Consider the following 22,335-nt stretch of genomic DNA (forward strand, 5'->3'; position numbering starts at 1 on the left):
CCGAGACGCAACATGAAAGGTTTTCTGGAAGGTTGACATGCTAAGAAAATGCTCAAAAAAAGGGAAAAAATAGGAACTAGACACCCTGGCATTATTTTCTGTTTCAATAATATTGTTTGCCGATCACTACACAGAAAATCGTAAGCAGCGAAGGCAACTTTCGAAATGAGCAATTTTTACCTCGCATGGTGATGTTGACGCACCAGTAGTTATTTAAATATTTGAAGTTCGATGAGGGACGATAGAAGCAAAAAGGTAACAAACTCAAATAGTATCGTGTTATTCCATTTTTATTTCAATTGTTAAGTACTATACCACGGGATAATTAATGTATATTATGATCATTCTATTTGTAAGGTTTTGAACGTTCTACACTAGTTTGTTTCATCAGGTCGATTAATTTAAATCTTGTCTAAACAACAGGCCAGAGCAGACTAGAACTGAAAACAACAATTAGACACATACCTGTAAGTGCCTTGAAAAGAAATACTTAAATTACTCTTATAATTTTAATTAAATAAATAAATACATTGTTTAAAATATCAAAGCCTTCACTGCAAAAGCATCGTTGAAAACATGATCTAAAAAATAAATTTATAATATTCCAGCTGGAGATAATACTCCAGAAACAAATAAACAAACACAAAATAATTATATATTACAAAGGAACAAAAAAGGTTTTGTTTTTACAATTCAAATAATTATAATAATACAAAACGTAACTATATTTCTACCATTATAACCGTTGAATACACAACTACTAAACATCAACGAGACATAGTCTCTAAAAATATTCACTGACACTTCGTCATTAATTTGCTCGCTCTGAAGGCGGAAACATTCACCACAGTATTCTACATGTAAATGTCTGAAATTTTCACACTGATAACCATGATGAACAAAAGCATTTTGGGTATTATTCAATAATTATCACGCTATTTGTCAAATATGTCTATTATTTTGTTAACATTTCTAATTAAAAAATGATAAAGTTTTTGGACACAAACCAGTTGTGAACAAAAGCTTCATTTGCATCTGTAAATTTCCACGCATCATATTAATCAATCTTGAACAAAACAAAAATACGAAAAACAGAAGCAAAAGAATGTTTAGCTTATTCACAATGAGTTTCCAGACTCAAAATAAAATTGTTATGCGACCTTGTCCAGCTCGACTGTTCAAGGTCAAAAATGAAACTTCTGGTATACTACACATAAACTAATCTATGCAAAATGAATACAAAACATCAGTTCTAATTGCACAAGAACTCGATGTAATAAAAATATTAATTATAATATGTAATATTTAGGTGTACACGTGTAGTATTCAACGTGCGTTACATTCATTAAGGCCCCGTCCACACTGACCACTGAAGTTTCAACAAACTATACATGTATAATTTCGTTAAGCCAGCTTCCAAAAGTTATTCCATGTCATGCAAAATTCAGCAAATTAGAAGGTTAGAAAACAGATTTCATATTGGCCAGCATTTCAAATGTTATATGCAATGAGTATTTTTTGACTATTTTGTGCCACCTCTATGCATGTAAGCTAAAAGGACATGCAACGAATATCCCACCAATGAATGAATTATTTACTGTAAAAAACAATCAAATCATTTGTGGGATATACACTACTGTATATCCCACAAATTATTTACTGTAAAAAACAATCAAATCATTTGTGGGATATACAGTAGTGTACAGTTACAGGTACACTTATCAACACAAATCGAACAACTACAGAAATAATCAGAGGGTACATGTATATCGTAAAATATACATATACATTTGGCCGATTTTTCAAAACAAAAATAAAACCAATCGAGGTTTAACATTAACTTGGTATTCAATATTTTTAACTGACAGATTATGATGTCATAATGCTAAGGTCCCCTCGTATTTTGATTTACAATTACTTGTAAAAGCGTAAAATAAATATAAACTTTTTTACTACCACCTCAATAGCGTTAATTACCATTCTAACAACTAGCCTCTGCAAGACAGATGTAAGATAAATGTACAGCTTTGTACAATGGACACAAAACCATCACTGCCTGTATTTCCAGTGCACAACAATGTAGGTTGGTGTCCCTGTGACCAAATGTCCGGTCTTTATTATAGCAAACACAACAACTCTTGCATTCCATAGACACTACATGTACACTGCTTTACAGCATTTAGCACTTTTGCTTCAAATCAACTCGACATGGTATCAAGGGAGGTACTTTCGTCTGAGAAAGTTTCCTGGGAAGTGGAGGAGGAGAATCACTTTCCTGTTGCAGATCGACGTTCTGATTACCAATAACATGGAAACCATTCACTCCTTCGACATTTTCATAGTGGAACGCTCTTGTTCTCAGGCTGCTATTCTTGAAGATGTTGTTTCCATTAGATCTCTGAAGCTTTGGTGGAAGTTCAGGTGGGCAGGGTTCCTTATCAGAAAGCTTGTTCGGTAACGTAACGTTCTCATAAGCATTACATCTGGTGTTAAGAGGTGCTGGGGTGATTTCACTATTCTTGTTAGCACGTGGAGGCAAAGCTGGTTTCTTGTCACTCAATGCTTCTATATTGGGATCACTCGCCAAATTTGAATCCTGGTTTGTCGCTGTAGGCTCTCCCAGAACAGTTATATTCGATCTTTTACTCAGAGCGGCGGCAAGTTCAGGACTCATGGTCATTTCCCACCTTTGTTTTGAGCAGCCTACAAGAGACTGGGTGCGTGCAATTCGTTTCCATCGTGGGGGTGGGACAGGGTGATCTTGGATATCCAAATTGTCGTCAGGTAACCTTAAATTCACGGCGTCATCTTTATCCGCATTAACATTTATAGCATCGGCGCTTCCTGCTCTTGTTAGTGCTGGTGGGTTGCGTTTTTCCAAAACAATACTCATGAGTCCATGCGGCTTATCAGGCACTACTCCAACACAATGACAATTTGTGGGCAAAGAATGACGAAACTCTAGAGGGTTGTTGTCACTTTGAGCCTTGAATCTTGGGATTGTCATGCCTAAAGTTCCCCCTTCTGACGTTTCTTTCTTCTTGTCTAATATGTCACAATTCTCATACAAACTGTCATTGACAAGTTTCTGATCGTGTTCATGACCGCCGTTTTTTAACGCTTGTGGTGTACAGTTTTCGTAGCTTGTTTTTACTGACTTGAGAACGCAGTTTTCATAGCTTTGTTCCACGGATTGAGCCTTGTTTAATGAAATCTCTTTCTCAGGTTTTCTTGTTCCAGTTTCTCGAAGGAGCTCTTCTTTGTGTGCTACAGTTTTACCCATCTGTAGCTCCGTATTCTCATAGAAAGACTTATTCTGCTCACGAGAACCTCCTGTAGAATTACCCTTTATCTTCCAGTTATCGTAGAAAGCATCAGAGGGTGGCAGATTGCTATCTGCCGGTCTCAGCTTGTGGTTGTCATAGCAGCGACTACCTGACAAAGATGCTGTATCAGCATCTTTTAATTTGTGGTTGTCATAATTCTGTTGTGTTGGCCAGGTGTTGCAACGAGCATCTCTAAGCTGATAATCGTTTTCCAACTGATAAGCAGAGTGGCACCTGATCCTGTCATTCTGGTGATTGGAAACGTCATGATGGCCGTTCTGATCTTTCTGATGCTCCCGTTTCTTAGTGCTTTGTTCTTTCACTGGAATGGAGTGGTTCTCATATGAGTGTGCATTACGTGCTTTTAAGGGTTCTTTTGTGGATGACGTCGTAATTCTTCCTTCTGAAGGATTTGCTGGAACTGCTACAAATGGTCTTGACAGATCTTCGTAAATATCCTCTTCTTCCTGTTTACCCGAAGAATCATCGCTCGATTTATCAACACTAGCTCCTTTCAAGAACGTTAACATTTCCTGAGCAAACGTTTCCCCTATCCCGGAATCCAGTGGAGACTTTTTGCCTGCTGGTGGAGATACTGTCTTAGAGAGCCTTGGAGGATTGTCTTGGGACTGTGTTACTGAGCTGATCGGGAGTGATGATGACATCTTTGCAGGAAGAGGGGGAGGAGATGTCGTGTTACTCCCGGATAACTGTGGAGCATAAAAGGTGCAGAAGTCCAGAGGACACTTCCGTTCCCCCGAAGGAGGAGTTGACAGCAAGCCACGTTGTTCCCTGGGAAATCGGGTTTCCCCTGTGCCCTGCTTTGGGATGGGTATGGGGCTAGATACAGTCCCAGTTGGAGGCGACATCAGCTCATACGCTGCAGCCTTTGTATCTTGTTTTCTGAAGGTTGTGTTTTCGTACAAAGCTCCAAAGTTTGCCTTTGGCTGCTCGGGACTATTCTCACTATTTGAAAGGGTGAATCTTCTGATGTCTATACTTGAAGAATAGCCACTGTCAACCTCTGTAGAAGACGTCAGGTCACTTTCAACAGAGCGGCTAGAGAAAGAAGTGCTTCCACTGTTACTGGTTGAAAACAGGTCAGGTGAATACAGGAGGACTGGAGTCTCGTAGATGTGAGCACTTCCACAGTCTGAGGAAATAAAAGTCATTGAAGTAAGTAACGAGACATTGTGTTATTGTAAGTAGTTGCAATTGTACGCATTTCTTCATTAAGCCCTCCTGCTATTGTTAAGTAAAGTAGCCAGTCTCTTTAAATTTGTAAGAAGCTGTTTTTGTAAGTTTTTGTGCGTTGGATGTGTAATATATAAAAAAAGACATTGTACATATTGGTGCTTCCTCGTCACAAGGAGGCATAGAGAATCGTCTTCCATAAACAGTATGGTGAAAAATCTTACCACAGTTTGGGAGCTGGTTACACTGCTTGCTACGCTGCTTAATGGGACTTCTGAAAATAAAGGAAACAAAGTATTTGAGGCAAAGGAGTAACAATAATCTTCATTTTATTTACCTGACAATGTCTTTGACGAATGGGCAGACAGACATATAGTACATGTACTAAGCAACGACAGACATAAAGACACACCGGCAGAAAAACAAGTCAATCGATCAATAGAACAGCCACCAACCTTGGTTTTGGAGGAGTCCTGTGACTTACAGGTGAAATTGCTGCAAGTAAAAAAAATAAAGTTTTATACACCGTAGTAGAATCAAGGTTACATAGTGTTGCAAAAAGCCTCAGAGTTGTACACTGTAGCCGAGTCATAAAGCTACTTGTATATTGCATTCTGAAAGACAATCGTATGCCTGATCACAGCAGATAAAAATCTTGATCAATTCCTTATAACTGGTTAATATTAAGAGACTGATGACTAAGAGTTGAGACAGCTCCATTTGAAACTATTTCTAGTACATGTTCATGTTCTGTAAAAGAAAATAAGCTGATCAACTTGAAAGAGTTTTTCTTTTTTGCTTTTCCCAGTTGAACTTATAGAAATAAAAATATCCTAGTACCTCGTCGTAATCCACTCTCCACTAGTTCTGATGGAAACATTCCAACATGTTTAGTCCTCATGTTTTGTCCTTTCCACCATGAAACATCTGGACTGCAATAGGCAATAACCAGAAAAATAAGCATTTTTTTCTTCAAACCGATACAAGTGCACATGTAATAAATTATTCTGTAGACACATACACTGTACACATGTGTAGCTCTAAATTTATTTTGAAAGCCTTACCTTGCTTCAAGCAAAGTGATAATATCTCCTTCCTGGAAACTTAGATTTTGTTGACACTTGCTTTCATATGGAAAAACAGCAGCACCATTCACAGGATGGGCCTTGAAAACACACAAGAAAATTATACCTTAAGTACACGGGTATGGGTACATGTACACAACATGGTAGAAGTAATACAGATACAGCTGTAAATGGCATTCATGGCATTAGGTACATGGATTAATCAAAGAACTTAAATAATGAACGTTAAGTCTTACAGTAAATTGGACTGTGCTCTTCAATGTACATGTACATTTGTTTGGGACACTTGCTATTGTGGTTGGAATTTTGTAATGTACATGCAATCACATCAGATACATGTAAACCCTTTAAAAAAACTAAACAACAACAACCCTCTCCTTGCTGGTTTTTTAAACATCAGTGCAGGAATTAAGTGGTTCTCAGGGCTGCAAATAACAGTCGGTCATGGGACATTGGCCGACCAAAATTTGATCATGTCCGATCACATGGCAAGTTTGGTCAGACATGTATGTCTGGACATTTTTTTTTTTGGATTGTATTATCAATTTACAGCAACAATGAATAAAATTCAACCTTTTGTTTTTGGTGATGTCCTACCAAAACTTTGTTTTGTCCGACCAATATGGTGTCTTATTAGGACATATGTCTTTTCATGTGAAAAAAAAAAAAATATATTTGCAGCCCTGGGTACTATTACTACGTGTAATAAAAATTAATATTAATGTTCTGATGCCAACCTCATCAACCATCTTCTTCAGCATGCTGAACCTTGCTCGCTGATGAGGCTCATGTGACCAGCAGTGGGTCAGCAAGATGTTGTAGATTTCTGTTGGACAGTGGTCGGGTCTTTTTGGTCGTTCACACAATGGCATGTCTACTTTCTCCAATATCTAGTTTTGTATACAGAGAAAGGTGATTACATTCAAAGTCTGAGTTGAAGCCTAGTGGCCCACTACAGTACTGTACGAACACAGCTGTGCTTATACTGTACATGTACATACTAAAGCACATACGCATATTAAGAGTATGTGTGTATACAAGATGTGCATAAACGAATATCCATATATGCATACGCATGAACTCATATATCAATATGCATACATGTACATCCTGTACTGTATTTTGCATATTTTTTGGTACACCTACTTCTGAGCAGTACAGTCTCTGGTTTCTGTACCATAAGACACTGGTGTCCCTACGTATTTTAGCCTCCCAACATATAGAATGCTTGAAATCACAACATTACCCCCAGCATTTAATTAGCTGATTCCCGTTTTGGTACAGTACATCTGTGTGGAGAAAAGCAATGTTGGAGTAAAGTATCTTGCCCAAAAACACAATGTAGTTACCATGGCCAGAGCTCAAACCTGGACTGCTCAGTCAGGAGAACAGCACACCAACCATAAAGCTGCCAACATGCCTCCCATAGGTACATGTACAAAGTTTTAAACAGGAAAAAATAGAAAGAAAGAAAGCACACATGACTGTGGGCCCACACAGTTGGAGCTTGGGGGCATCCATACAGGGTTTACCCAGCACTGGCTGACAGGCAAGTACATGTACAATGTAACAATTTTGGGCTAGCTAACAAAGCATACATGTACACTACAAGTTGTTCTAACTTGCCCTAATTGCGACTTTATGAGTTCATTTAATTAATAGATTTTAATTTATATAATATATATCTAGTGTTAGGACCTCCATGTAAACCACTTAAGTGATTGGAGCTTTCCTAATAAAAGAGTGTTATTATTATTATTCATTTTCTATGTAGCCTACAATTGCTTTGTCAAGTAATATGTACATGTATGTTCCCTCACCTCAGCACCATTCAGTCCAGGCCAAGGTTCCATTCCATATGAGAATAACTCCAGCACAGTGATTCCAAAAGCCCACACATCAGAGGCATGGGAAAACTTGCGGAACTTAAGAACTTCTTGTGGACACCTGAAAACATTTACAGTGTGTAAAGTCAGGTCAAAATAATGATGTATTGACAATATTGATGATTATCTCATAATAAGTAAAAAACAGTCAGACAATGTACATGTACTTGTACATGTATGAGCAAAACTATTTAATGTCATATTTCAATACAGTGCCACAAAAACTTCACTGTACCCTACATGGTCATGTCTTGATGTAACATTGCATTCTCATACAGTAACTACATGTGCAGTATTAAAGCAAAGGTATGGCAAATAATGTAGTTAATGAAGTTACAATTTCAAACCTACCATGCAAATGGAACTTTCCCACTTGGTTGCATTGTATAGTGATCATCTTCTTCAGAAAGGACACGCATCATTCCAAAATCCCCGATCTTGACTTTCTCATAAGACTCCAGCAAAAGATTTCGAGCTGCAAGATCCCGATGAACAAACCTGTGTGACTCAAGGTATGCCATTCCTGATGCTATCTGGACCACAAAGTCACTCAGACCACTGATGGTAAAATTGTGGGGTTCATCTCTGAGTCTTGCTAATAGGCAGCCAAGTGGGGCTAGCTCTGTGACCTGGAAATAAAAATGCAATATTATAATTTTAAATTCAAACAACATTTTTTAAGCGCTTGCAATTTGTACATGTACATGTACTTGAAATTGGGTATATTTGTCAACAGCAATAATTATTAGTCTATTATACAGTGTATACATGTATGTACATGCATTCCATCTGGGCTAGAGGCAATCAGGTTGGCATTCTGAATAAATACATGTAAACATGTAGTTGTAAAATTTAAAAAAAAGGCTAACTGCAAGCTACCTAAGCTAAATGTAACTATAAGCTAACCAGAGTGTTATTTAGACTAACCAGAGTGCCATTTAGGCTAACTGAAGTACTATTTTCATGAACGAAACTGGAATGGAACACACCTCGCCCAAGCCCCAGTCATTACCATGTATACAATTATCTGTGGTTTAAAATTTTCAAACCAGATTCATTTTTATTTTTCAGTGTCTAACATTCATAATCATAATCTCAAACAAAGGGAAAAAATCAAACAGGTTTGAAAAATTTAAACCAAAGATCATTTTAAACCACAACATATATACAGGAACTGAGGAACTTACCAACATCATAGGGGTAGAAAGTACAATGCCATGAAGTCTGATAATGTGTGGATGATCCAGTAAACTCATTGCATTAGCTTCTTTGATAAACTCCATCTGCATCTGTTGAAAGGCTTTGTCATTCCAAGCCTTTAAACATTTCACTGCAACATGGACCTAATAATAATAAAAAAAAAAACATTTAAACTAAATCTCATTCTTGCTCGTGTAAAAAGATGATAAATTATAAATACAAATTAAATAATAAACAAACAGACAATTAAATAAATGCTATAACACATTATATTTTCAAAATATGATTTACGAGGCTAAAAAGTTATACAATTTAAAAAAAAAGAAACCAAACATTTATCAATATGACGTGTTGTCGTCATCAGGGTTGACCTGATGGTGACAACACGTCGAAAATGTTTGGTTTCTTTTTAAATTGTACAACTTTTTAGCCTTGTAAGTATAATTTTATTTTTACCTTTTTAGCGAACGTTATGTCAACATTATAATTTATTATAACTATACATGTACACTGTACTACACTTTCATTTTGTACAATCTGTGTTCCTACATTTGAATACCTGAATATCCAGGTAAAAAATACAAATAAATCTACAACAACATAAATTAATTATGCTGGTACAGTCAACTCTCTCTAAGACGGACACCTTTGGGACCAGCCGCAGCTGTCCATCTGATAGAGGTGTCCGCTATGTAGAGAGTCGAAGTAACACGACACCAGTAATTCTGAGATAATAAAGCTAAACCTTTGCACAATGCAACAAACCTTTGCTAACTGCAACAAGATTTAAATAATAAAAGGACCGTATTTGCTTGTTAAAGCAGAAGTTGAGAGCTTCTATGCAAACTGTAAAACTGTAAGAAGAAAACGACCTCTTTAGTGCCCATACACGTAAGCAGAAAAGTAATGTTTTTGGTTAGTAAGCTTGGTATACACGTACATGTATCCTTAGGTCGCTAACTAACTTTGCTTTAGGTCAATATGTTTGGAAGTATTTTCACTAATAAAACATGATAAAAAACACTTCTCAAGTGTCCGTTAATGATTTCAAAGTGTCCGTTGTCTGTCTTAGAGAGGTGTTCGTCTTATAGGTAGTTTGGTTACAGTAAAATGACTGAAAAATGGCAGGGACCGTCACCAGGTGTCCATCTTATGGAGGTGTCCGTTAAAAGAGAATTGACTGTACATGCAAAAGCTGTAGACAAACATCATGTCAGGCAACTGATGTCACTTAGCTCACCTTCTTATGGGAATTTTTGGACCATTTTCCTCTTCTCACATAACCAAAAGCACCATTCCCAAGCATTTCATAAAGTGTCAGGGACTGCTCACTGATAAGGCATGTCAAGGAGTCGCCAGCAACTCCGTAGCAACTTGTCCGTTCTGCTGTGGTATCAGCTTGAGCATCTGCCTTCTTTGATTTCTGTAATTAGCAAGAACAACAAAAATGAAATTAAATATCACATGCTGTTAATCTACCTTATTCTCACTAAATTTCGCGATTTTCGCGATATTGAAAAAATCGCGAAATTTAATACTCGCGAAATATAGGACACGCAAAGTTTAAAATTGCGAAATTTAATATTGTACTGATAATATAAAAAATAATGTGTTTTATCATAGTTATTCTAACATGTCTGAGCTTCATGTTTTGGAGTTTTTTTGTTTAATTTTGTCCATTAGTTATCTCCCACTCTATCAGTCGCACTGTCCGAACTGTTCTCTGCCGCCAAGTTCTTTAAAATCTCGCTCTTGCAGTCGTAGATGAACCTATCAGGTATTTAGACTGTTGAATACCTTATGTTTTGTTATGTGTATATTGTTTTGTTTGCTGTTTTTACAATGACTTTCATCAGATAAAAATCGCGAAATTTAACACACTCCAATTGCACCTTCCTCTCAAAATCGCGAAATTAAGTACTCGCGAAATATGGCTCTCGATTTTTCGCGAAATTTAGTGAGAATAAGGTACATGTACTTGTACATGTAAACCTTGCATTTTGGTCAGTGAAACAGCTTCTTACTAACTGAACATGAGGGCTGTACTTCAAGGCTGTGCTCTAAGAAAAAATACAAGGAGCCCAAAGGTTCCAAGCTGTGAGATCCAGGGTGCCCAGCATAAAGCTTATATGAAAGAAATAAGATTATCTGGTCGCCTGAGGCACCCGGGCACCCTTAGAGCACAGCCCTGTACTTCGGAATATTGGGCCAAGATTGTGGCAGCCTGGGCCTTGCTGTGCCTAATTCATATACATGTACATGTACATGTAAAAGCAACCCTGGTACAGTCAGGAGTGAGCGAAGTTAGTAAATACATGTAGTTTTTCATTATGGCAATACAATGATACTGATTCTGAATGGTTTCAAGTACTGCCAGTTGTAACTTAACCCTGGTATCATAAACTACTTAACTGATTCATTTCAAAGAAAAGCTGTTAAGACCGATTAAATTTGCAATACTTCAAACTGACAGAGATCTTAGACCACCAAATAAGTTGATACAATGTACACATATTTCACAAAACTGAGCAAGGCAATAATTGTTTTATCACACAAAAAAGTCAGCGAATCACATCTCTACAACAGAATAAACTGTGGTTGTGCAGTGCTTTGAGTGTGTACAATGAGTCTTTTTGGGCACATTTTTGCATTATTTTTTGTACGATAAAATTCTGTAATTCCTGTTATGAAAAATGTGTGGCAAACTAAGTGTATCGCAGAACATATGCTACCATGTGCATGTATGGATGACAGATAAGAAAGACTTTTTGTCCATACATAACAAAACCTTGATCTGTCATACAGTGTATATGCACACACACACACAAGCTGACAGTATGCCGTGGAATCATCAGTGATAATGGTCCATACTTAAAAATACATAGCAAGAAACAACCAGTTGCATGAAGATTACTCAATTACTCATTGACTCTACTAGCTGCATTGTAATAGATGTATTGTTTTAGGGCATACAAGTGCGTGGAATATCCCTTGGGGGAGGGGGACTCCCATGAGAACAAGTATAACACGATAGAAAATGAATACATATTCTTGTTAAACAAAAACTGAAACTTTGATCACATGAATTTATGTCTTTTTATTATTTTCTATGGTAGATGCAAAACTTTATTTCAGTTTTCAACATAAATCCAGTCATGTGCGCTGTCGCACGTCCAGAACGCTTACAAGAATTTCATGATCGATCAATTCCACAATTACAGTAGTGAAATTGATAGTAACAATTGAGTATACAGTGAAGAGATCAGATCTCTTGGGAAAAATGAAACGTAGAACACGCAGCCAAGACAAAGAGAAGATTTTAAGGAATTTATTTTGGCGCGAGTTGTGGAAATATTTCAAATTTTCGTTTAGCTTCCTTTCAATAGAGCTAACTGCGAGGATTCAATGGTTTGTTTACTATGAGCTTAAACGCATAAATAAAACATCCAAGGGGCAAAATCTAGTCGCGGTACATGTATAAAATTTACTATCCACTTCCGATTTCGCTGAAACTAGTATACTACTTTCTAAACAGGAAGACCGACGAGTCATTTGCCTAATTCGGCGCTTATTCTGTCATCGATATGTAAACGAAAAGATGTTTAACACACGTGGACGCGAACGCGGAGGGGTGGGAAGGCACGACTCATCAAAATCGCCCGAAGGAAATTTATGGCGTCGACAAAGACGATTTAATATCTCGTGTTGTCGTTCTTTCAAGAAACAAACCGTCGTATTTACCTTTTTATGTTTTCGGGCATGTGTTAACTTTGGTGTGAAATATACAAACGTGGCATATTGTCACACGAACGGTAAATACGGCCGATATCGATCGACGTGTGTATTCTTCGATTTCACAAACGCAAGAGCGGTTTACACAAGATTTCTACGGTTAAAAAAAGATCTTTGTTTTTAAGAGTACGCAATAAATTTGAAATTTCACTATACTTGAAAACGGCAAACAGAAATTCCATTCTTATAAGAAATACCGGTGGGAATTTCAATACAACGACAAAATCGTAGTCAAAACACAGCCCTCACGAACGCCGAATTCTGTCGATGAAAATACCGATCATATGTGTTAAATTAAAGAACTTACCTTTCGTCTAAAGCTACTGAAAAGCGACTTCTTCTTGGCTTTCTTCAGTGCCTCAAACAGACGTCTCTGTTCGGGTTTAGCCATGCCCAGATCGTCGAGATCTTCCTCAGTGACATGGTCAAAATGCGACAGCCGTGTGATGTGTAATTTACCGTTAATCTGCCGGTAGTACTGGTCGAGTTGAATGTCCTTTAACAGATCTTTGAGTTTTTCCTGTTCTGTGTTATCCATTTTTGGGTAATATTGGATTTTTTCGACGATTTACTATGGCCACATTACATCACGTTGCCAGCGTCCGCGTATTCTGTTTTCATTCATTCATGTGGTTACGGAGCGGGAGATGACTTCTGGCGCGCAATTCGTCGCTGACAAGAATTTACATTTCAATCAGCGCGATCTCCCACTGGTTTTAATTCTAAAATGAAATCACAGAAAGTAACGTAAAGCATTTGAAATCAATCGTTGCCTTCGCAAAATTTTTTTCTTCAACTTGATTTAAAAATATACTCACTCGTTGCGAAAACGCCGAAAATGTCGAATAAGTTGGGGAAATTATTACAACGCGACAGCTCACGAATTCTCCTTACATATCGCCGTGGGGGTATGTAGTCTTATGCCGGCCAATCAAGTTAGCGCACAATTCACGGACATCACGTACACTGAAACAGCACGTCGTTTCACGCGAGAAAAAAGATCACCTGATCTCGAACGATCTCGAATAGTAATGTTTTCATTGGCGGAGATAACAAAAATAGTATGAGTAATCATTTCAGTGATCGATAACGATTAACAGCGATCGTTAAGATAGCAGCTGCTTCTAGTTTCGTTTCAGTCGCCCCTAGAAACAGTGAAACCGGCTTTGAGTCAATGAGTGGGCGAACCAATTATATATTTTAATTTTTTTTCCCTTGCATAAAATCAAGAGGAAGCATATGCTCTAGAGAAAATTGAAAGCATCGATTCAAATCGTTCTCTGTGTTGTTTACACAGAATCAAAGACACAATAAGGTTTACGCTTTTTTATTTTTTTTTTTTCCTGACCATTTTCTAACAATTTCGAATCAATTTATAGCGGCACAGAGCGCCAGCCAAAGCGGCGGCTTGCGTGAAGTGTAGTGCGACATCACGCGTGACAAGCCGCGCGAGGAAGCTGCATTTACGAGGCATGGGAACTGACACCGGAACCGTCTTGGTTGACCGCTTCCCACAATAAAAGAAAACCGAAAAGGTGACTGAAAATCGAAACTAACCGCAGTTGTATTTCTTTTCAGCAAGCCGCTTCCTTCTTTTCGACAGCTATTCAGAAGGAGCACTACAATAAAGTGGTATAGGGAATTTCTTTTGATTGGACTTAATTTTTGCCGTGACTGTTGAATGGCTCGAAACTTGTTCTCTTGAACAGCTCAATAGCCATGAGTAGTGATTTATATAATTATCATAATTACTAACCACAACGTCATAATGAAGCTTATTTTTACGGTAAATTGACACTCAACAAGGCACTCAATTGTAACTCCAAGATTATTAAAACAGAACTAATCTGTTTTCTTTGAGGTTCGCAACTTCAACTGATGTCGTCTGGGGTGACGTTGACTTACGTCATTACTGGATCCGTCAATGATTTACATGACGTCAGTAAACCACCAAAAGTGACTTAAAAGTACGAAAAACTAACCAGAAAACGCTGAAATATGCTTAAAATATAAACTACATCTAAAAACGGTAAATCTTTTCATAAAACAGGAAAGATAATTAGAGAAAGTTTGGTGGCTTTTGAAAGCTAGAATGGACAATACAAAGGTACCGGATAAAATAGAAGTAATAAAATAAATCACTTTATTTAAGTGCCAATGTTTTTAGCACGGCTGTGCAAATTGGCGACGCGGTAAATAAATTAAAAAATATTGAAAATCGAACTGAAACTTGTTAAAAATACTAACTGGCAGGAGGCTGACTAGTTGGCTATTTACTACTCGGCCTCTGCTACTGCCCGCTCCATTTTTGGGCGGCCGCTTCTCTTTTTTTAATATTTGTTTTTGGGAAAGGTGGAACGAACAAAAAACAACAGGCGTTACTCCTCAATTATATATGGAGAAAAAATAAAATTTTGTACGACTTCTGTCTGCGTTTTAATACGAAATCAGGCCAAAATTATAAAGCCTCGGCACGCTAGGTTCGTACTGGGGAGGTCAGGATATATTTTTGCAAGTTCCCTTCTGGAGAATTTGACGATGGAGAAAATAACAAATAACAAAAAAGCGCCCGTCCGCTCTCTTTTTTAATTTATAGAAATCCGGACGAGAAACATTTTTTTTTCTTTTACTTGGCCTTAAAATCGTAAATTAGAGGAGTCCGTTCGAGTCAATTTTGCGTACCTTAAATTCGTGCGCTTCATGCGATTATCCTACACGCTTGGCATGTGTCGAAATCGCACATGATAAACTGAAGGCGCAACAGCCGCCGAGACTGAAACTGACAATAGTCCATTTTGCAGTTGTCTGCCAGGTGACCTGGTCTTTGAATGGTAGTGAGGCTGGAGGTGACCTTGCATTGACACAACCTCCCTGCTTTATTATGTAAATACAAAGTAGTAAAAACATACACCTAATTGCAATAAGGTTGTCATAGAAAAAAGGAAAAAGTCAAAAGTCAAATAGGAATTAATTAAGCGCGTGCATGGAATTTATTTGTACAAATGGCCTCAAAATGCTTCAAAATACGAATAAATCAATAAATCTTGTTACAGCGTAAAAAATGTGGACTTAAAAAGTGCAGATAAAACTCGTGAAATTTCTGTAAATGCTACCAGTTATGAAACTAAGCTAATTAATTCCTATTTACCTTTTTATCTTTTTTACTTTTTTCTATGACAACGTTATTGCAATTAGGTGTATTTACAATGTGGCACACATGCCGCTGAGCTAATTAAGCAACTCAGTATATTTCGTTTGTGAAACAATTGCTGCCGAAATAAACAACTAGCTAGATTTATTTTGTGGCGCAATTGCCGCCACGGCGCGGCCTGTGGTTACAAAATTTAATCTACCGAGTTGTTTAACTCGGCGGCAAGTGTGCCTCAAAAAGTATTCACGAAAACGTTTATATCGGCGGCAAGTATGCCACAAAGGAAATCTATACCGTGTTGTCTGATGAGTACAATGGCTGTTCAGGACGCGCGTTTATTTTACATGGTTCACCAAAACAGCATTACAAACGACAATATTTCCCGTTTGATGTATTAACCAGCCGTCGCATACACCCCTAAAGACTTTGATAAACCATTTTAATATAACGACGAAATTGACAGGAGAGTAAGTAAAATTTAATTTACCGACAGTAGGGTTAACCGTACAAATATCCACGTCAAAGCTGATTTCCAGTCCGTACTGCGCAGACTCGGGGTTTGTTTTCGTTTTTGTTTTGAATTCGTTGAAACGTTACACTTCGGTGACAGCATACATAAAGATTTTTAGTCCGCAATTACGGTTCCTTTCATTCAAGAATTCCCGATGAGCTGAAACGTCGGTTTGAAATAGCGTCAAGGTTCTTCTACTCGTTATTATTTGTTCTGCAAGGAAAACTGGCGTTAATAATGAAGAAAAAGGTAAGTTTGTCACGGAATTTTTAGTTTTGCTTGTAAACAATATTCCTTCGTGTGAGGCTCACATAAACATTGCAGCCGAGATTGCGCAGTACGGACTGGAATTCATCTTAACATAAAGTGCGATTTTGTATGCGCATTAATTCGAGGTCGATAACATGAAAGCAAGGCATTTTTGCTTACTCCAAAATCTCCTCAGTCTGGTATGTGCAGGACACCCAGTATGTGTATAAGACACCACACGAAATTAGGCCGAATGTGTTATCCTTCGTCGAAAGTCGAACGCAACAAAGCTGGAGGAGTTGAATTCAGGACCAGCGAACACAAATCTATCTGGTAGCAGGGAGGAGGATTTGAGCCCGGGACGTCCGGATTATAATTACAAGCCCAGCGCTCTAACCACTAGGCCACGTTGCCTTCTTTCGGGAGGCAGCAGGAGTCATGGGGTCTTGGAGGCAGCGATCCCAGAGATCCCAAGCGATCAAGTCAGCGAAAATTAAACAACTAATGAAGGAAGGCTCACCGTACTGCTAGAATGATAAATTGTAATTTAGATTAATATTTCGTCATGACTTCTCCAACTAGGGAATGAGCTAAAGTAGTAGAGAAACATATTGTAGTGATTTGGAGAACACGCATACGGAGAACACAGCTAGTGCAATGATAGAAAATAAAAAAATAATGTTTTCTCCGTTTTAATTAGCAATTTGACTTTCATTTAACCAAGGAACCTAGAGGGTTTTTTATGTCACTTGTAATTACTTAATAAATAATGTGCAGCAGTGGAAACAAGTGTAAAGTAATCCTCATAAAATGAGTATCGTAAAGTAATTATTTCGTAGTGTAAATATTGAAATGTGAACACAATCTAAGAGGGGGACAGAATTCTGAAGGCTCGGCTTGCAGACTACTCATTCACTCTATTCCGTAGTTCCTTTATCATGTTGAGTGCCCTTGGCTCTCCTCTAAAACAAACAAACAAACAAAAAACAAAAATATTTCTATCGCATCCGGGTTTGAGACGCAACCAATCTTTAGTCTGGCTAGGCCGTCGTTTGCTATTGAAAACTGTTCTATTAAAAAAAATGTTATCACTATAGAGCAGTTTTCAATTGAGTGTCGTCAAACCAAAACCAAAGTAATTACTCTGGCCAATCACAAAGGACATAGACAATCCAGTGAACCAATCAAAACTCGAAGCAAATACACGTAACCGGTGCGAAGCGCGGGAAAACGTGCGCGAGCGAGTCACGATTGATTTTGGTTTTAGTTCTGATTGGCTGAGAAAGTGGCGCGAGGTTTTTAAGCCAATCACTAAGCGTAGTAATGCAAAACCAAAGCAAACGCAATTTACTTTCGGCACTCAAGTGAAAACCGCTCTAAAGCCAATTATGGGCTCCGGGTTAAGGTGAGGGGAAGCGTCAACTTATAATATACTCACTGTTTTTACCTTTATATAGGTTATTAAAATAAAAATTATAATTAATTTTGGAAATGCCTACTGCAAAAATCCCTTTCAATAAGGTAATATCAGTATTAAGCAGCATCGCATAAGCGTTTCTTTCAATGTAACGGCCTGTTGTTGAGGTATCAGAAGTTTCATCGCTAGATTAACTACGTACAATAAGTTACGATTTTTCAGCTATTTGGCGATGACTTTTGTCAACGCGACTAGACTTTCGCGATTTTTTAAGTAAGTGCAAAAAAACTATTTTGTTGACTGATATGACAGGTTTTCAAACCAATCAGTCTGGGTAAACTGACTCGTGGGACTGTAAATTGATTTAACTGAAAATATTTGCTCTGTGATATTAATTACAAAAGTATGGAAATTTCGCAGATAATCATGTAGAAACAGCTAGAAACATGGTATACGTCAAAGCCTTCTCTTGGACCAGGAGTGAAAATAAGGATAAATTCACGTGATGGCGGTTTCTAAAAACTGACCCAAACTGTACATTTCAAGTCTCAAACTGGCCGGTTTTGGTCGATCTGGAGTGAAAAACAGCTTTAATCTGCGTGGTGGTATTTCAACACAAGGGCCCAAAATCGACATTTTCGGTGGCTTATGTAATACTTTCTTATTCGAATCCTTTGTACCTGGGGTGAAAATTAGGATGAATCCTACTTATGGCGTTTTTCCAAAGACCCAATATCATCTGTACACTTCAAGTCTCAAACTGGCCGTTTTTGCTGGATCTGGAGTGAAAATAAGCTTTCATCCACATGGTGGTATTTTAACACAAGGGCCCAAAATCGTCATTTTCAGTGGCTCATAAGGCACTTCCTTATTTGATACTTTTGGACCTGGAGTGAACAGTAAAATGAATCCTCGTGAATTATTACCGAATCCGCTAAAAAATCACGTAGTCCACACAAAAAAAACAACACAAGAGTTCAGGTGAGTGTTTTTTATTCAAATTCAAAAGTTATTTTTCGTATTTTTCGGCTTTATTTCTTTCACTATACAAACACTTATAAATATGCAAATCGCTCAAGTTACAGAACAATACAAAGTTTAATACAAAATTCCATGTGAATGCGGCAAAGTATATATAGGGGAAACAGGGAGAGCGATGCAAGACAGGATAAAAGAACATGACAGAGACATAAGGCTTGCTCATACACAAACCTCCGCAGTTTCGGAGCACGCAAACGAAACGGGCATATTCCTTTATGGAATCAAGTCAAGTTTATCGATCGTGACCCTCACCGATACACACGCAGGGTCAAAGAGGCTATCCAAATAAGACTTCATTCTAATAACATCAATAGAGATAGCGGAATTGAAATTCCTGAAGCATGGATACCTACGATCAGAAAGCATAACAGCCGTTCAACTACAAAGCGGACCTATGAGGGAACATCATCTGTTAGTCGGAATAATAATGAGGATCGAAATGCACCAATCACAGCGAACCAACGTGCATATATAGCGACGCGTAAACAATCGACCTCATCGCCTGATGAAGACTAGCAGTATTGCAGTCGAAACGTCGCGATCAACATCTCAAAGCGATTTTATCGTGAGACAAACGAATAAACGTTCATTACCTATCTTACACCACGATGAACAATATTCACATCTTTAATGACTTTAATACATTTGTAGCTTTGGCTACCTGTGTTCTCACAAAAGTGAACAAAGAAATTCTTTAATTGCGACCAATGAGCTGTGACTGCGGTGGTAGTGTCCAGTCTCTCTCTCTAGTTGATTTTGTGTTGACGTACGTGTCAAATCAGTTTATACTGTCGTGTTAATTACAAACAACTTTATTTTCTATTGGTCATTATTATCAAGTGAAAAGGAAAATCATCTAATTTAATAAATCATTCCTTAACTTCACAATTTGACAGTGACTCAGGACATTTCTGTTATCCAAGAACAGTTTATGCCAGAGAAAAGCCGCTATTTTGTAGTAGAACACAACTTGCGGAAATTCTCGAAGCTTCCGGAAAAGTGTCACAAAATCAGCTGACGTTCCCACTTCATCCAAGCCTGTTACTTTGAAAGCAAACTGGACAGTGCCGACAACGAAAATAACAAAGACCTGCACGAAAAAAACCACCAATGTCAGTTTGTAAAGCAAAAACATAAACATTCCACTTGAATTCTTAACTTGGTTTACAGGGGTTAAGTTCAACACGCAGACCATTCCAAGCAGTGCCAACCCGTACAAACAAATCACAATGATTAGGCATATCTGCATAGAAGAAACTTTCTGAAAGTTTAAGTACAAAATAATACTTAAACCAATGATGTGTATTACATTCAGCATCAAAAGGCTCCAAAACGCGGGCAAACGGACGGATTTCTTTAATATAACAAAGTACCCCAGAAATCCAGGAACCTTGCTCAGCGCAGATACTAATATGGCAACGCTAAACTCTTGAGCTGTCAGCCATGCCAGCTCCAATTCTTGGGAATAAGGTATCTCTGTGAAGTTTTTACATCTGAATGTCGCGTGTCTTTCCTTTAAGCAGCAGTAATAAGCACGCATGAAGTACAGCACCGTCCCTATGAGCTGCCACAGGAGTAGAAAGAAGAACGAAAAGCAGGCAAGATTGCTAAGATACGACTTGAACTTCTGACAGCGGCTTTGTATTGCAGTTTGTGCTGAGATCAAAGGTAAGGTTTCCATGCGGGATATTGAAGCCTCAGAATTATCCGCTGAGTCCGTTATGGGCGTCATCTGGTTTCCTTGTAAATTTCCTGTCACAAAAAAAGGCTTATTGTGAGTGAAAACTTATGATTTCTTTAAAAACAGGGGATCTAGTAATCGACTAGACGTACGAAAAACTGTTTAAACTTGTTGGTTAGTTTATAAATATTCAAAATTGGAAACAAAGATTCGAAACTGTTCTGCGGTAATGAAAATTATTCTCATTTTTAATTGGAAAGCTTTAGCACTTTTTACGGTTATATACAGTCACCATTAAACCATAAAATGCGCCGTTTCCTATGAATCATTTTTATTTACATTTATTATGCCGAAGAAAAGAAAAAAAAGATTGTTTCCTGTGGCCCCAAAACACCCTTGCCAAGTTCTACAAAAAATGCATAGGCGCTGTCAAAGCTACTTGTATATATTCTTCACATGTTTCTGTGTAATATTTTAAGGCTGCGTTCTTTCATAAGAATGTTAAAAATAATCAGACACAGAGGTACATAACTTACAAATATATCACCCTGAACGAACTCACCTGCAATTCCAGTGAAACGAAGCACTGCCTAAACTGACTTCCTTTCAACTAAACGTTAGTCGGTTTTGTGTTACTTTGTGTCGCTGGAAAGCGAAATACTTTAGATAACTTTTACTTTTCGTCTATTGGTGCCTTTCTAAGTGCTATGTTTGTTTTTAAACTGAAGGAAACTACTGCCTACTATCGGTTTCTCTGAACCCATCGATCAAATGAAAACTATTGAAACGCTATTGTTTTTTCGTATGTCCCGTATTTTCTCAATTAATCACCCCTGGCGTTTATTTCCAACTTGGCCTCGTGGGCCTGACGCTCATTCATTGTTTTCTCGATTGGTGCACTTTATTCAAGCACCATGTTCATTAGGCCGAGGTTTTTACTCACTATTTGTGACATTAATGTATCTTGCCGTCATACCTAAAGTACATAGATTTAAGCAACCCTAAAAGCGTGGACAAATATTCCCGTCTCACTTTTCTTGATTTTATTTGTCTTAACATCGATGCACTCAAATGGGTTGCTCACGTATAAATTTAAAACTTAATGTTGGATAATCGGTGGTCATATTCTTTATCGTTTGCTGTGTGCAAAGTTCGACACTACCTGTAAAAAATGTGAGTCAGTTTGTACGTCATACGTATGACACAAGCGCCCGCGAACCAGGCCGCACCGTAATAATCTGGCACGAGGTTAACATGCTGTCCTGAGATAACATGAGTTCCATAAGGAACTCGCCACCCAGGTAAGACGTAATAATCTAGCACGAGGTTAATATGCTGCCCTCAGGTAACATGAGTTCTATATGGAACTCATCACCCAGATAAGACGTAATAATCTAGCACGAGGTTAATATGCTTCGCTGAGATAACATGAGTTCCATAAGGAACTCACCACCCAGGTAGGACGTAATAATCTAACAAGGGTTTAATATGCCCTCAGATAACATGAGTTCCATAAGGAACTCATCAACCTATCAACCAGGTAAGACGTAGTTATCAAGCACAAGGTCAATATGCTGCCCTCAGGTAACATGAGTTCCATAAGGAACTCATCACCCAGGTAAGACGTCATAATCTAGCACGAGGTTAATATGCTTCGCTGAGATAACATGAGTTCCATGAGGAACTTACCACCCAGGTAAGACGTAATACTCTAGCACGGGGTTAATATGCTGCCCTCAGATAAGATTAGTTCCATAAGGACCTCACCACGAAGGTAACACTTAATAAATTTGCACGGAGTT

General features: G+C 38.0%; 2 protein-coding genes across 2 annotated transcripts; both read right to left on the bottom strand.

Moving 5' to 3' along the window:
* Nucleotides 1-274: 274 nt before the first annotated feature.
* On the bottom strand, nucleotides 275-13,103 carry LOC144658098 (uncharacterized). Its single transcript, XM_078518423.1, has 11 exons — nucleotides 12,791-13,103; nucleotides 9,932-10,114; nucleotides 8,679-8,834; nucleotides 7,843-8,120; nucleotides 7,426-7,552; nucleotides 6,343-6,495; nucleotides 5,585-5,685; nucleotides 5,361-5,452; nucleotides 4,976-5,015; nucleotides 4,745-4,794; nucleotides 275-4,479 (listed from the first exon to the last, which is right to left on the bottom strand). The coding sequence occupies exons 1-11, from the start codon at nucleotides 13,019-13,021 to the stop codon at nucleotides 2,180-2,182; spliced, it is 3,711 nt and encodes a 1,236-aa protein (XP_078374549.1). The 5' UTR covers nucleotides 13,022-13,103; the 3' UTR covers nucleotides 275-2,179.
* Nucleotides 13,104-19,438: 6,335 nt separating this feature from the next.
* LOC144656926 (uncharacterized) lies at nucleotides 19,439-21,863 on the bottom strand. Its single transcript, XM_078517186.1, has 2 exons — nucleotides 21,096-21,863; nucleotides 19,439-20,604 (listed from the first exon to the last, which is right to left on the bottom strand). Exon 2 carries the CDS (start codon nucleotides 20,582-20,584, stop codon nucleotides 19,709-19,711), a length of 876 nt encoding a protein of 291 aa, XP_078373312.1. The 5' UTR covers nucleotides 20,585-20,604; nucleotides 21,096-21,863; the 3' UTR covers nucleotides 19,439-19,708.
* Between the last annotated feature and the right edge of the window lie 472 nt (nucleotides 21,864-22,335).

The sequence above is a fragment of the Oculina patagonica genome, chromosome 6, assembly GCF_052425735.1.
Source record: "Oculina patagonica isolate OP01 chromosome 6, crgOcupat, whole genome shotgun sequence".
NCBI classification, from domain to species: Eukaryota; Metazoa; Cnidaria; class Anthozoa; order Scleractinia; family Oculinidae; genus Oculina; species Oculina patagonica.